At 60.9% G+C, this 12928-nt stretch overlaps 1 protein-coding gene across 2 annotated transcripts in view; it reads right to left on the minus strand.

The window, feature by feature from the left end:
- Nucleotides 1-3806: 3806 nt before the first annotated feature.
- Nucleotides 3807-12928, minus strand: part of CAMSAP2 (calmodulin regulated spectrin associated protein family member 2) — a 36957-nt gene continuing 27835 nt past the window's right edge. For both annotated transcript variants that reach the window (XM_080650939.1, XM_080650938.1), the window contains 6 exons: nucleotides 11275-11411; nucleotides 10154-10374; nucleotides 9000-9072; nucleotides 8093-8208; nucleotides 7148-7266; nucleotides 3807-6441 (listed from right to left, as the gene is read on the minus strand). In XM_080650939.1, the coding sequence (XP_080507065.1) occupies nucleotides 6136-6441; nucleotides 7148-7266; nucleotides 8093-8208; nucleotides 9000-9072; nucleotides 10154-10374; nucleotides 11275-11411 (972 nt within the window). In that variant the 3' untranslated portion in view covers nucleotides 3807-6135. The remainder of the gene's footprint in view (nucleotides 6442-7147; nucleotides 7267-8092; nucleotides 8209-8999; nucleotides 9073-10153; nucleotides 10375-11274; nucleotides 11412-12928) is intronic.

Genomic DNA, 12928 nt, shown 5'->3' on the forward strand with positions numbered 1-12928 from the left:
TGAAACGAAGAGACGACACCGGGGGAGCCACCAGGTGAACGAGAAGTTGGTCTAGCGGCCGAGCGGGGCCTGGGCGGGGGTGGGGGAAGTGGAAATAGGTTGTTTATTAAAAACACAGAGACTCTTGCTTCCTGGGCTGTGGCCTCGCACCCAAGGGAAGTCGGGGGCCCAGAGTACGGGCGTCTTCTCTCTGCGGGGCCTGGGCCCCGGGGGCCTTTCGGGACCTGTCTGACGGCAGGAAGCAGAGAGGCCCGCGCTGGGGCCTCAGCGCTGGGCCTGGCCTCCCCGGTGGGCGCCCACCAGCCGGGGTCCAGGGACCCAGGCCCTTCTTCCTCCTTCCCCCACAGGAGGAGAAGCAAATCAGTCAGAGACACTCATCCCCGATCCGAGAGGCCTGGCCACCTGTGGAAGGGGTCAGCAAAGCCCTCCCCTCCCTCACCCTTGGGGCTTCTCTGTCCATCACGGTGATTGGCAGGTGTGGGAGGCAGACACAGCTGACCTGGACTGCTTTCAGGGTAGGTTTGTTTTCCTTCCGCTCCTTGTGGGCTTACAACTCTCCCCTCCAATTAAAAAATACATGTATTTGCCCTGACCGGTGTGGCTCAGTGGAAGGAGCGTCGGCCTGCAGAACGAAGGGTCCTGGATTCAATTCCCGTCAAGGGCATGTCCCTTGGTTGCGGGCACATCCCCAGTGTGGGGCGTGCAGGAGGCAGCTGATCGATGTTTCTCTCTCCCATCGATGTTTCTGACTCTCTCTCCCTCTCCCTTCCTCTCTGTAAAAAATCATTAAAATATATATTTTTTTAAAAAAAATATTTTTTTGTTGATTTCAGAGAGGAAGGGAGAGGGAGAGATAAAAGCATCAATGATGAGAGAGAGCCCTAACCGGTTTGGCTCAGTGGATAGAGCGTCGGCCTGCGGACTGAGGGGTCCCAGGTTCGATTCCGGTCAAGGGCATGTACCTTGGTTGCGGGCACATCCCCAGTGGGAGGGGTGCAGGAGGCAGCTGATCGATGTTTCTCTCTCATGGATGTTTCTGACTCTCTATCCCTCTCCCTTCCGCCCTGTAAAAAAGCAATAAAATATATTTTTTAAAAAAAAATGATGAGAGAGAATCATGGATCGGCTGCCTCCTGCATGCCCCACACCGGGGATGGAGCCCACAACCCGGGCGTGTGCCCTGACCGGGAATTGAACCCTGACCTCCTGGTTCCTAGGTCTCCGACCCTCAACCCCTGAGCCCCGCCGGCCCGGGTTGTGTGGTTTTTACTCCGCTGTGTCAGTGACATGCGTGATTAGAAGGTAGAAGCCACATCACCGCCATGTCTTTGGGTTGCTGAACTTTCTAACTCCTTCATTCTCAACACGGAGATTGTGTCCAGTATTTTTTTGCTGTTGTGGAAATTTGTATGAAATAACTGCACGTATGACTTTTTTTTTTTTTTTCCTTCTTTGGTGCTGTTGTCACGGTGTACGTGCCCCGGTGAAGGTCAAAGGCTATGGAACTCCCAGGGCCCGAGAGGGACGGTGATCGGTCACCGTGTGGCATTGTCTGGGGTCCCGGGCTCGACCCATCTCGTTGGGCATGTCCACCAGGAAAGCCCACTCCCCCCCTTTTATGGGTAACGCAAAGGGCCCCTCGCGTTAATTCGCGTTTCTTCCACCACAGCGAGCTCGAGTCTTTGCACAGTCACTGCCGCTCCCGTCTCAGCACGCCCTTCACACACGCCTGTCTGGTGCGACCGTGTGTTACTGTTCATGTGTGTGAGCTCCCTGCTGAGGATAAATCGTGGCCCCATTGCGTTGATATTTTCCCAGACTTTTTTCTTAGCCGCTTCTCACTGTCTGCACGTTTACATGGCCGTATAGCCAGTCTGCGGCGCTAGGCACTTTCCGAGTTTAAAACGGCCCTTTCTCTTTGCTGATCTAACAACAGCCGCTTCTGTTCTTGTCAGAAAACAAGTTTGCCATTTCCCCCATCTACCTGGAGTGCCATCTTCTTTCTTTTCTTTCTTTCTTTTTTTTTTTTAAATATATTTTATTGATTTGTTACAGAGAGGAAGGAAGAGGGATAGAGAGTTAGAAACATCGATGGGAGAGAAACATCCATCAGCTGCCTCCTGCACACCCCCTACTGGGGATGTGCCCGCAACCAAGGTACATGCCCTTGACCGGAATCGAACCTGGAACCCCTCAGTCCGCAGGCCGACGCTCTATCCACTGAGCCAAACCGGTCAGGGCGCCGTCTTCTTTCTTTGCAGGTTTCCAACTTTCCCAGGACCATTCAAGGCAAAGCTCCTATTGTACTGGAAACGGACCTCAAATGGTACTGATGAGCAACGGCCACTGACCAACGTTAAAACCACTCCAGGCTGTGCGCTCGTATTATAAACGCGCGTCCGTGGGCCCCGTGTCTGCGTCAGGACGTTAGTGACCAGTCTGGCTTCACAGCAGCTTCGTAACTGGGCCCGTCCCCACGTCTGCCTGTGAGGGTGCAGCCGCCCGTGGGAGCCCCGTCCTGGGCGGGGTTTGGGTGGGGCTCGGCGATGCTGGCTTCCCGGGCTCTGCAGGGGCCCCGGGCCTCGGCTGGCATCACAGAGGGTGGCTCAGTGACCCTGTCCCGCTGCTCCCGCCTCCAGGACACACGTTTCCTCTGCACACAGTGGGTGGTCGCTTTCTCTGCACACAGTGGGTGGTCGGCAAGTGGCTTAGGAGTCGCACAGTTTCCTGGGCCTGGGGTCCTGGGCTGAAGGACAGACAGACAGCTGCCAATTCCGTTGCTGCTGGTCCACAGTGGCTGGGGCGAGTGTGAAGATGCCTCTCCTGTGGCCACTCTCTCTCGGGGGAAACACTGACCTGGGGGCGGGGAGTCGCTGTCACTGAGCAGCCACCACGATGGGGTTTCCCGCAGACCACACGGCCCGGGGCAGGTGGTGGCTGTGTGTGTATCTGTGTGCGTGTGCGCATGTGTGTGAAGGCCTGGCGGGCACCAGGGGAGGGCCCGCCCTGGGTGCCCGAGGCCGTGGGGATGTTGCAGACACTCAGTTCTTTCAGACACTGGCAGCCACTGCACAGGCGCTGGGAGGGGAAGGGAGGGTCTCCGGCTGAACACCCGGCCCCTGGGTGACTCAGCGGGAAAACCCATGGCTGCGGCTGTGTGGCCACGGGCCTAACTCCCCCCACCCCACCCCCTTGTGGCCCCTGGCAGGCAGGACGGGGCAGGGAGAGGCAGCCAGGCCCCCAGGAGCCCGTGGCGCCAAGGCCCGTGCAGGTGAGCCAACCCCTCAGAGGCCTCAGGGGCAGCGCTAGGGGGACCCCCACATAAAGGCCAAGGATTTGCTTGGCAAGGACGCACCCCTCCTGTCTGGGCCGCTCCTCGGGCAGGACTCCTGCGGCTCTCCCGTGATGTCTCTCTCTCTCTCTCTCTCTCTCACACACACACACACACACACATACACATAGGCTCTCCCGTGATGTCTCTCTCTCTCTCTCTCTCTCACACACACACACACACACACACAGGCTCTCCCGTGATGTCTCTCTCTCTCTCACACACACACACATACACACACAGGCTCTCCCGTGATGTCTCTCTCTCTCTCTCTCACACACACACACACACACACACACACACAGGCTCTCCCGTGATGTCTCTCTCTCTCTCTCTCTCTCTCTCACACACACACACACACACACACACACACACACACACACGGCTGGCGATGGGCAGGTGGAGACAGAACTGCATGACGAGTTCCCCTAAGTCTAGGGGAACCCCCATTTCACTCAAGACACAGTCTCCGGTGCCATGCGTTTATTCGGCGAGGAGAGCCATGCTGTGCCGGGGACAGCGCTCCTGTGGGCAGGTGGGCACACCCGCCCGACTGCCCGCGGCACCAGAAGGCCCAGGAGAGGCTGGCCTGGCTCGCAGGGGCCAGAGGACACGGTGACCGTCACCCCGACCCCGGGCCGCGAGGGCGGGAGGCTCGAGCGCGGCAGGCGTGACACGTGTTTGGCAAACAGCTGTGATCATCGCGGGTGCCACCTCGGTGCGTGTCAGCCAGCGGGGAGCTGGGAACCCCCAGGACTGACGAGTCCGTGGTCTGCATCTAACCCTTCAGACGTGGCTTTTAAAAACGGCTGCACCGTAAGATAAAAACCCACAGATGGCGAGACACCTGCCCACGTGCCTCCTGCGTAAGGAAGCAGATGCCACGCGGAGGGGGGGCGGACTGTTGCGGCGACATCACCGTTAGAGGCGGCGGCGGCGGCGGGCCCATGCACACGAGAGACCAGCGGGAGGCTGTTCGCCGTGATGCCGCCTTCACGGACCTACGTCCGTCGTTGAAAACCCAACGTCCCAGGCAACATGGGGAAGGCGCTGTGGAGCGAGACCCGGTTTAAGAGACCAAATGTAGCCCTGGCCGGCGTGGCTCCGTGGACAGAGCGTCGGCCTGCAGACCAAAGGGTCCCGGGTTTGATTCCCGCTCAGGGCACAGGCCCTGTTGTGGGCTCGATCCCCAGTGTGGGGCCTGCAGGAGGCAGCCGGTCCAGGATTCTCTCATCTTGATGTTTCTCTCTCCCTCTCCCTCTCCGTCTCCCTTCCTCTCTGAAATCAATAAAAATGTTTAAAAAAAAGACCAAATTTAGTTATGTAAAATGCTCACTAATTCTCCTTTTGATGACTATTTACCACATTTTAATTCGGTTTATTTAATCTAAACGCCACCTCATCGCTGTGTCCCCCTAACGTGATAGACTGAACGGTAACGTGTGTTTCCCGTTTTAATGCGCATGTTACACACGGTGTGTATCCACTTACAACACGAGAGCCACCCGGCCCCTCTCACATGCAGACAGCAGGTCATGAGTAGTTTGAGCTACACATACATCTTGCACAGATACCGGGAAAAGAACCTGTGACCTTTTTACAGTTTTAACGAATATACATAAATAAAGAACATAAATTACAGGATGATAGCGACAGCACTGAGAACGTTGGTCACTCGGACACGCGGATGCCCCAAGGGCCTGGCCGACAGGAAGGCCCGTCCGACATCCAGCCTGCTCTTCACATACGTGCGCACGTCACAGATGCTAGCGACTGACGACTCAGTGAGAAACGTGTGCACGTGTCTCTGCCCTCCTGTCTGACACGCTGACGCTCCCCTAGGCCCACAGCTGCTGTACCCACACATGCCCAGGTCACATGATCGCCCGGTCACATGATCACTCAGCCACATGATCGCCCGCATCTTCCTGAGATGAGGCTCCCAGGAGCCCGCGCCGGCCGCCCAGGGACAGCCACGCCCACGGCAAGTGTGCGCTGAGCCGCCCTCCGGGTGGGTGAAGAAAACAACGGAAGGACAGCCAGGGGAGCTGTTTAAAGTGACGGTGTAGCCCTTGTACGTGGTGAAGTTCTCACGGCGTTTGGATGTCAGTCATAAATAAAACAGGGAAAGCCGCTCCCGCCCCGGCTCAGGCGACCGGCCGCGGGCGGAGGGCGGACAACACTGATCAACCAGCAACGTGCTCTCGGTGGAGCTGCTGTGGGTGAACGCGAACCCACAGCCGCTCCCCCCCGCCCCCCCCCCCGCCCGCCCCGTGAGCCGAGAGATGTTAATACTAGTGAGTGAGAAACACGGGCCGTAACACTTAGAGCCTCTTCCGACGCTCTAACCCCGGGGAACACGAGGGTCCCCTCAGACTCCGAGCATCACAGGAAGGCCAGCCACTTCCCTCCGCGATCTCCCCGGGAAACAACACACAGGGGCCTCGGAACAAACCCACGGAGAGAAAGGTATCAAAATAAACCATCTGAGGACCAGCACGTACGTGGAAAGTGTTTAAAAAAGCAACAGGTAAACCATGTTCCGTAACCTCGCGTCTTCCACCTGCAGTCCAACAGCGTGGGAGGGGGATGCTCCGTGCCCCTGGCCCGCGCGTGCGGCCACGCCCTCGCCACCGACCCGGTGTCCGTGGCCGCGGGCACCCCCGGCCGAGGAGAACCCGCCCCCGCCCGGCGGAGCGCCAGCCGCAGCCGCGCCCGGTGCAGCGAACACGGGTCCCGCCGGCGACCGGGAGGCTCCGCAGGCAGGAGGCGCGGCCCCACGCACGTCCGGCGCCAGCCCCGCCCTACGCCTTCGTGGGCAGCAGCTTCCTGGGCGTGGCGGGCCGCCGGCTCTGCCACAGGTGGCTGTGGATGGTGATGGCGTCCACGCTGGCCGACAGCGTCTTCGCTGGGATGTGGCTGAACTGCTTCCTGTCCGAGTTGTACTTGTAGAGGCCCTCGATCATCTTCTTGCTGATGGCCTTGGGCCCGATCCCCGTCAGCTTGGCGATGTCCTCCGTCTCCGGACAGTACGTGTACAGGGACCGGAACTGACAGCCCGAGTCCCGGAACAGGATCAGGAAGTTGTTCGCATCCGACTTCTCCATTTCCTGCCGAACAAGCCACACGACACTCTGAGACCCCGCACCCGCCCCGAGGAGCTGCCGGCCTTGCTGAGTCGGATCACAACGTGGATCCGCAAAAGCCAGAGGCCACGCCTGCGACCTCGCGCTGAGGAGCTCTGGGAGGAAGCTGCGGGGTCTGACCTCACCCTGAGGAGCTCTGGGAGGAAGCTGGGGGGTCTGACCTCTGACCTCACCCTGAGGCGCTCTGGGAGGAAGCTGGGGGGCCTGACCTCGCGCTGAGGAGCTCTGGGAGGAAGCTGGGGGGCCTGACCTCACCCTGAGGGGCTCTGGGAGGGAGCTGGGGGGCCTGACCTCTGACCTCACCCTGAGGCGCTCTGGGAGGAAGCTGGGGGGACTGACCTCACACTGAGGGGCACTGGGAGGAAGCTGCGGGGCCTGACCTCTGACCTCACCCTGAGGCGCTCTGGGAGGAAGCTGGGGGGCCTGACCTCTGACCTCACGCTAAGGCGCACTGGGAGAAAGCTGCGGGGCCTGCGCTCATGAGCACGACTGAGTGGATCTGGGCAGCAACTGATTCCCGACCGTCCCGCCGAGCGGAGCCCACGTGTGGGGCACGCCGCCTAGCGGTCACGCACAGCCACGCGTCTTGTGTGTGGGCGGCCGGAGCCAGGAGAGCTGTGCCCTCGATGGAGCCGGCCGCGCCTGTCCTGCCCGCTGCGCGCCCGCTCACCTCCAGGATGCGCTGCTTCTGGCCCTCGTTCACCTTCCCCGCCAGGCAGCAGTGCGCCAGCGCGTTCTGGACGATGTGCTTGTTGGACTTGGCGCTGGGCTCCTTGTAGAGCTTTGGTCCTGCGGGAGCGTTTGACGACGACAATGACTCCCCAGTCACAGGCGCCGCTGCGTCCAAGTGACGGCGGCGCTCCCACGACACCCCCCAGACCATGGGCCCACAGGCGCACCCGGCCCCGGGCACGGGCCCCACGCACGCGGGCGGGGGCAGCTCTGACTCCACTGCAGTTCCCCCTGGACGGGGCCGATGCCCACTGGTGCCGTCCCCCCCACCTGCCGTGGCCATGGCCCTTCCCGCTCCATGTCCCTGCGCCCCGCAAAGCCTGGGTCCCAGCAGCGCCTGTGCGGCCCGGGGCTGGGCCCGATGGACGTGGCGGCTGGGTCCTGGGCCCCTGCGTCTCATCTGTCAGAGCCACGGGATGGTTTCAAAGCCGCCAGCCCTACAGAACGGCGTCTCTGGCCCCACTCAGCCCCGAAACGGCCAGAGAAGCAGTCCCCCCAGGACAGTGGTCGGCAAACCGCGGCTCGCATGCGGCTCTTTGGCCCCTTGAGTGTGGCTCTTCCACAAAATACCACGGCCAGGGCGAGTCTATGTTGAAGAAGTGGCGTTAGAAGAAGTTTAAGTTTAAAAAATGTGGCTCTTAAAAGACATTTCAATCATCCTGTTGATATTTGGCTCTGTTGACTGATGAGTTTGCCGACCACTGCGCTAGGAGGTTTGTCTCGGCTCATCTGGTCCCGTCACGCCCTCCCGAGCGGACCGCAGCCCTGAAGCGGACCCCCTGCACCCACAGGCTGGGCCAGAGCCTCTGCCTTGGGACCGGGTGCGCCAGGAAGCTCCGCGGAGTCGGTCCTCCGGGCCCGGAAGGCACAGCCGCGCGCCCACCTGTGTACTCCGTGCCCGAGGCTACCGAGGACGTGGTGGACGCGTTCTCCCAGTCCTTCTCTCCGTTGCGACTGCCGCAGCGGCTCGGGGACAGGAAGCCCTCCACGGACTCCGACCTGAAAGCGAGCCCACACGGCGACGTCGGACACAGAGGGCCTGGGCAGGCACGCGTGAGCCCCCACCACCAGCACCAGCGGCTGAGCACGTGTGGCGGGGCTGCCTCCCTCGGCCCCGCCTTCCTTGCGGGCGTGAACGGCTCCAGGTGGCAACGCCACGAGCCCAACAGGATGGCGACACGGAGGTGACGGCACGAGGCGTGCTCTCTCGGGGTCAGGGAACAAGGTGACGAGGGAGAGGGCAGCGGCTCTGGGCTGACCCGGGGGTTGGGGGGGGGGACACTTTGTATTTGGCAGGAAACAGCTCGAGGCCGGCGCCCTTTCGGTTCCACAGCCGGGGCTTGGCCACGACCCAGCCAGCGATCCCTGCTGCCGTGTGTGCAGTTTATGGAAGTGTCTCATCAATGTCACTAGTTCTAGACTCTATTCCAGGGGTGGGCAAACTTTTTGACTCGAGGGCCACCATGGGTTCTTAAACTGGACCGGAGGGCCGGAACAAAAGCATGGATGGAGTGTGTGTGTGAACTAATATAAATTCCAAGTAAAGGAGCGGAGGGGAGAGCAAGAGAGCCGGATAGAACAGCCGGATCCGGCCCGCGGGCCGTAGTTTGCCCACGGCTGCTCTAGACTGTATTCACTGGAAGGTGCACAGACCCTCTGCACACGCGTCTTTAACCGCTCTGTTCCAGTCAGCAAAGCCTGCGAGTTAGCGGCTGTGACGACGTCATCCTGAAAGACGGAAGCCCTCCCTTGGACAGGTGGACGGACAGACAGACCGACGGGTGGATTACCTGGGCGTCCTCTTGCCGGAGTGCACGCTCTCGCTGTCGCCCGTGTTCAGTGACGCCAGGGAGAGGCTAGAGACTGAAAGACACGCTGAAGTCATGACTGAGCGAGAGCAGCAGCCCTCCCAGCAGCAGGAGACGCCGGCTCGCTCGCGCGCCCACGGGGCCTGTGGGCACGGCAGCCACGCGGCCTGTGGGCACGGCAGCCACGGGGCCTGTGGGCACGGCAGCCACGGGGCCTGTGGGCACGGCAGCCACGGGGCCTATGGGCACGGCAGCCACGGGGCCTGTGGGCACGGCAGCCACGGGGCCTGTGGGCGCTCCCCTTGCTCTGCGCCCCCCCCCCCAGCACGCCTGCCCGCGCCAGGCACCAGCGCGAGGAGGGGGCAGGAGCCTGCTTTCCAGAAAAGCCCAGGCTCGCCGCTGTCGGGGTCCTTCAGCGGGAACGTGAACCTGAGCCGGAGATGCCGCTCGTCAGAGAAAAGACAACCGGCCAGCAGAAGACACGGTATCAGGAACATCTCCCTCCCGGGCGAACACTGATTTACTGACGTCAGCCAGGACGGCGCATCACGGGCCCCTGGCCAGAGGGGCGGCCGTCAGTTCCCTCAGGGGTGGAGTGACTGGGAATTCTCTGAGACGTTCAATGGTTTTTAGTTGCAACGAAACAAACGTGGTTTAAAAAGCGAGCATGCGTGTTGCATTTGTAAGACAGGTCCTCCCAACTCTAAGAAGCATGCACTGGGGGTGCAACCCCGTCTGCTCGAGGAGGAGCGGGCTCGGTCCCACCCTTTCCCCTGCACGACGGGGGCCTCAGCCTCCAGGCGCAGAGCTGGGTCCCTGCACTCACAGGAGCGGAAAGCGGGTGAGTGATGCGGGGGTCACACGGGCAGAGCCAACAGGGCAGCACTGAACGGGACCTTTCAGCACCTCACACGGTTACGAGCACACATGTACACGGGACTCACCTACGTGTGCACGGGACCCACACACATGCACACAACAGCCACGCGAGCCCCCTAAGCCGTCGGCTCCGCCTGGCTCCCCACACGGGGAGGTGTGTGGACGCGGACGGGTCTAGTCCAGTGGGGCTCCGTGCAGTCACGTGACTACGACCACAGGCTGGCGCCTCACGAACAGACCCTCGCAGTGCCGGTTACCTGGGGGGCCCTGGGTGGGCGTCTTGGGGGGCTCCATGTGGTCTCTGTGAAGGGACTTGGGGCGCTGCTTCTTCTGCTTGGCGGCGGGCGGGCGGGGCCGGATCACCGTGTCCATGTCCTCCATGAGCTTCAGCTGCTTGCGCCGCAGGTACTCCTGGCGGATGAACTCCCGGCGCGCCCGCTCGTCCTCCTTCTTCTGCCGCTCCTCCTCCGTCTTCCGCCTGGAAACCAAGCGGCTCCGTTTCCCGCCCGGCACCCGCAGAGCACCGACCGGGGAGTGTGCCGGGAGCAGGGGGGCTGTTCTGTCTCAGCAACGGGGGGGGGGGGGGGGGGGGGAACGCTCCTTCCCAGTACATGTGTACTCCCGAGAACACAGGTCACTAGAATCTACACAAATACGCCCTTTAAAAAAGCACGTGTGTGTGTGTGTGTGTGTGTGTGTGTGTGTGTGTGTGTGAAATTCAGTCAAGTTACTTTATTTTTTAGAGAGGAAGGGAGAAAGAGAGAGTGAGTGAAACGTGGATTTGTGGTTCCACTCACCACGCATTCACTGGCTGATTCTTGTGTGTGCCCTGACCAGGGATGGGACCCGCAATGTGTGTGCCCTGACCAGGGATGGGACCCGCAATGTGTGTGCCCTGACCAGGGATGGGACCCGCAATGTGTGTGCCCTGACCAGGGATGGGACCCGCAATGTGTGTGCCCTGACCAGGGATGGGACCCGCAATGTGTGTGCCCTGACCAGGGATGGGACCCGCAATGTGTGTGCCCTGACCAGGGATGGGACCCGCAACCGCCGGGCATGAGGCCGACGCTCTAACCACTGACCCACCCGGCCAGAGCCAGTGAGGTCATTTAAGATTAATGTGGTTTCTGAGAACTTTACTTCGATGCCTCCAACTTAGGGTGAAAATACACAAGTAATATTTTGGGAAAACAAACCAGTTTCTAAAGATCAGCATTAATTCCGCTGTCTATACGTGACAAAGGTCCAACAACCTATTAGTGAAACCTGATGAGAAGCCAGCCCTCGCCTGTCCCCTCCGCACGGCCGCGCCCTCGCCTGTCCCCTCCGCACGGCCGCGCCCTCGCCTGTCCCCTCCGCACGGCCGCGCCCTCACCTCGTCTCCTCCTTCTTGTGCTCCATCTCTGCCTCCAGCTGCTGTTTGCGGAGCTGCGTCTCCTTCTCCCGCCGCAGCCGCTTCTCCAGCAGCGCCGCCCGCTTCAGTGCCATGTCGTTCTCCGCCTTCTGGTCGTCCTGGGAACACATTTCGTTGAAAACAGGGACAGGCGTTAGGTCCCAACCTTCTCAACTTCAATTCTCGTAACTGAAAATCTGAAATACCTACTCAGCCTCATTCCAGCCCCACCCATACATGGAACGTTCCAGAAGTTTTGAGGGAAGAAATGAACGAAAGCGCGACATTCTATCAAGAAACGAAGGACACAGACTCAGCTGTTCTAAACCTGGAAGTTAGCAAAGAACAGCCAACCATGAAAAGGAAGCAAGGACAGAGGCGTGCTTTTGGATCCAAATGAGCAACTCGAGTGGGAGGTGTCCCGTGTTTACAGCGGCACTGATGGCTCTAACACGCGTGCCACAGAGAACCGCCGTCACAGCACCGGAAGCAGCTCCCAAGGTCACGTCCTAAGGCAGCGCCGCTGCACTGCCAGGCTGGGCTCTGCATGGGGGGAGGGGCCTGAGGAAGGGCAGGCCCCACCGGGGGATCAAGACACATCCCGCCTGGGCCTGATCGGGAATCGGACTGTGACCTCCTGGTTCATAGGCCGATGCTCCACGTCTGCGCCACCAGCCAGGCTGACAGCTCACGTGTTAAGTGAGAGAGAGGCAGAGGCGCAAGGTCAGCACCTCCGGATGTGCACCAGGACTGTGTGCACCAGGGCCGTGTCTGTGACTGTGTGCACCGTGACCGTGTGCACCAGGGCCGTGTACTGTGACTGTGTGCACCAGGACTGTGTGCACCAGGGCCGTGTACTGTGACCGTGTGCACCAGGGCCGTGTACCGTGACTATGTGCACCAGGACCGTGTACTGTGACTGTGTGCACCAGGGCCGTGTACCGTGACTGTGTGCACCAGGGCCGTGTACTGTGACTGTGTGCACCAGGGCCGTGTACTGTGACCATGTGCACCAGGGCCGTGTACTGTGACCGTGTGTACCGTGACCGTGTGCACCAGGACCGTGTACTGTGACCATGTGCACCAGGGCCGTGTACTGTGACCGTGTGTACCGTGACCGTGTGTACCGTGACCGTGTGCACCAGGGCCGTGTACTGTGACTGTGTGCACCAGGGCCGTGTACCGTGACTGTGTGCACCAGGGCCGTGTACTGTGACTATGTGTACCGTGACCGTGTGCACCAGGGCCGTGTACTGTGACCGTGTGTACTGTGACTGTGTGCACCGTGACCGTGTGCACCAGGGGCGTGTACTGTGACTGTGTGCACCGTGACCATGTGCACCAGGGCCGTGTACTGTGACTGTGTGCACCAGGACCGTGTGCACCAGGACTGTGTGCACCAGGATCGTGTGCACCAGGACTGTGTGCACCGTGACCGTGTGTACCGTGACCATGTGCACCAGGGCCGTGTACTGTGACCGTGTGTACCGTGACCGTGTGCACCGTGACCGTGACGAGAATGTTCTAGAAATCAGTGGGCTGCATGTGCTGCAGGGCCCCTGGGGGAGCAGGCCTGCGCTGGGGCTCGGGCTGGTGGGCTGGGACCCAGGGCTGCTCCCAGAGGAAGCACGTCCAC

This window comes from Plecotus auritus (genome assembly GCF_963455305.1).
Source record: "Plecotus auritus genome assembly, chromosome: 14".
NCBI lineage: Eukaryota > Metazoa > Chordata > Mammalia > Chiroptera > Vespertilionidae > Plecotus > Plecotus auritus.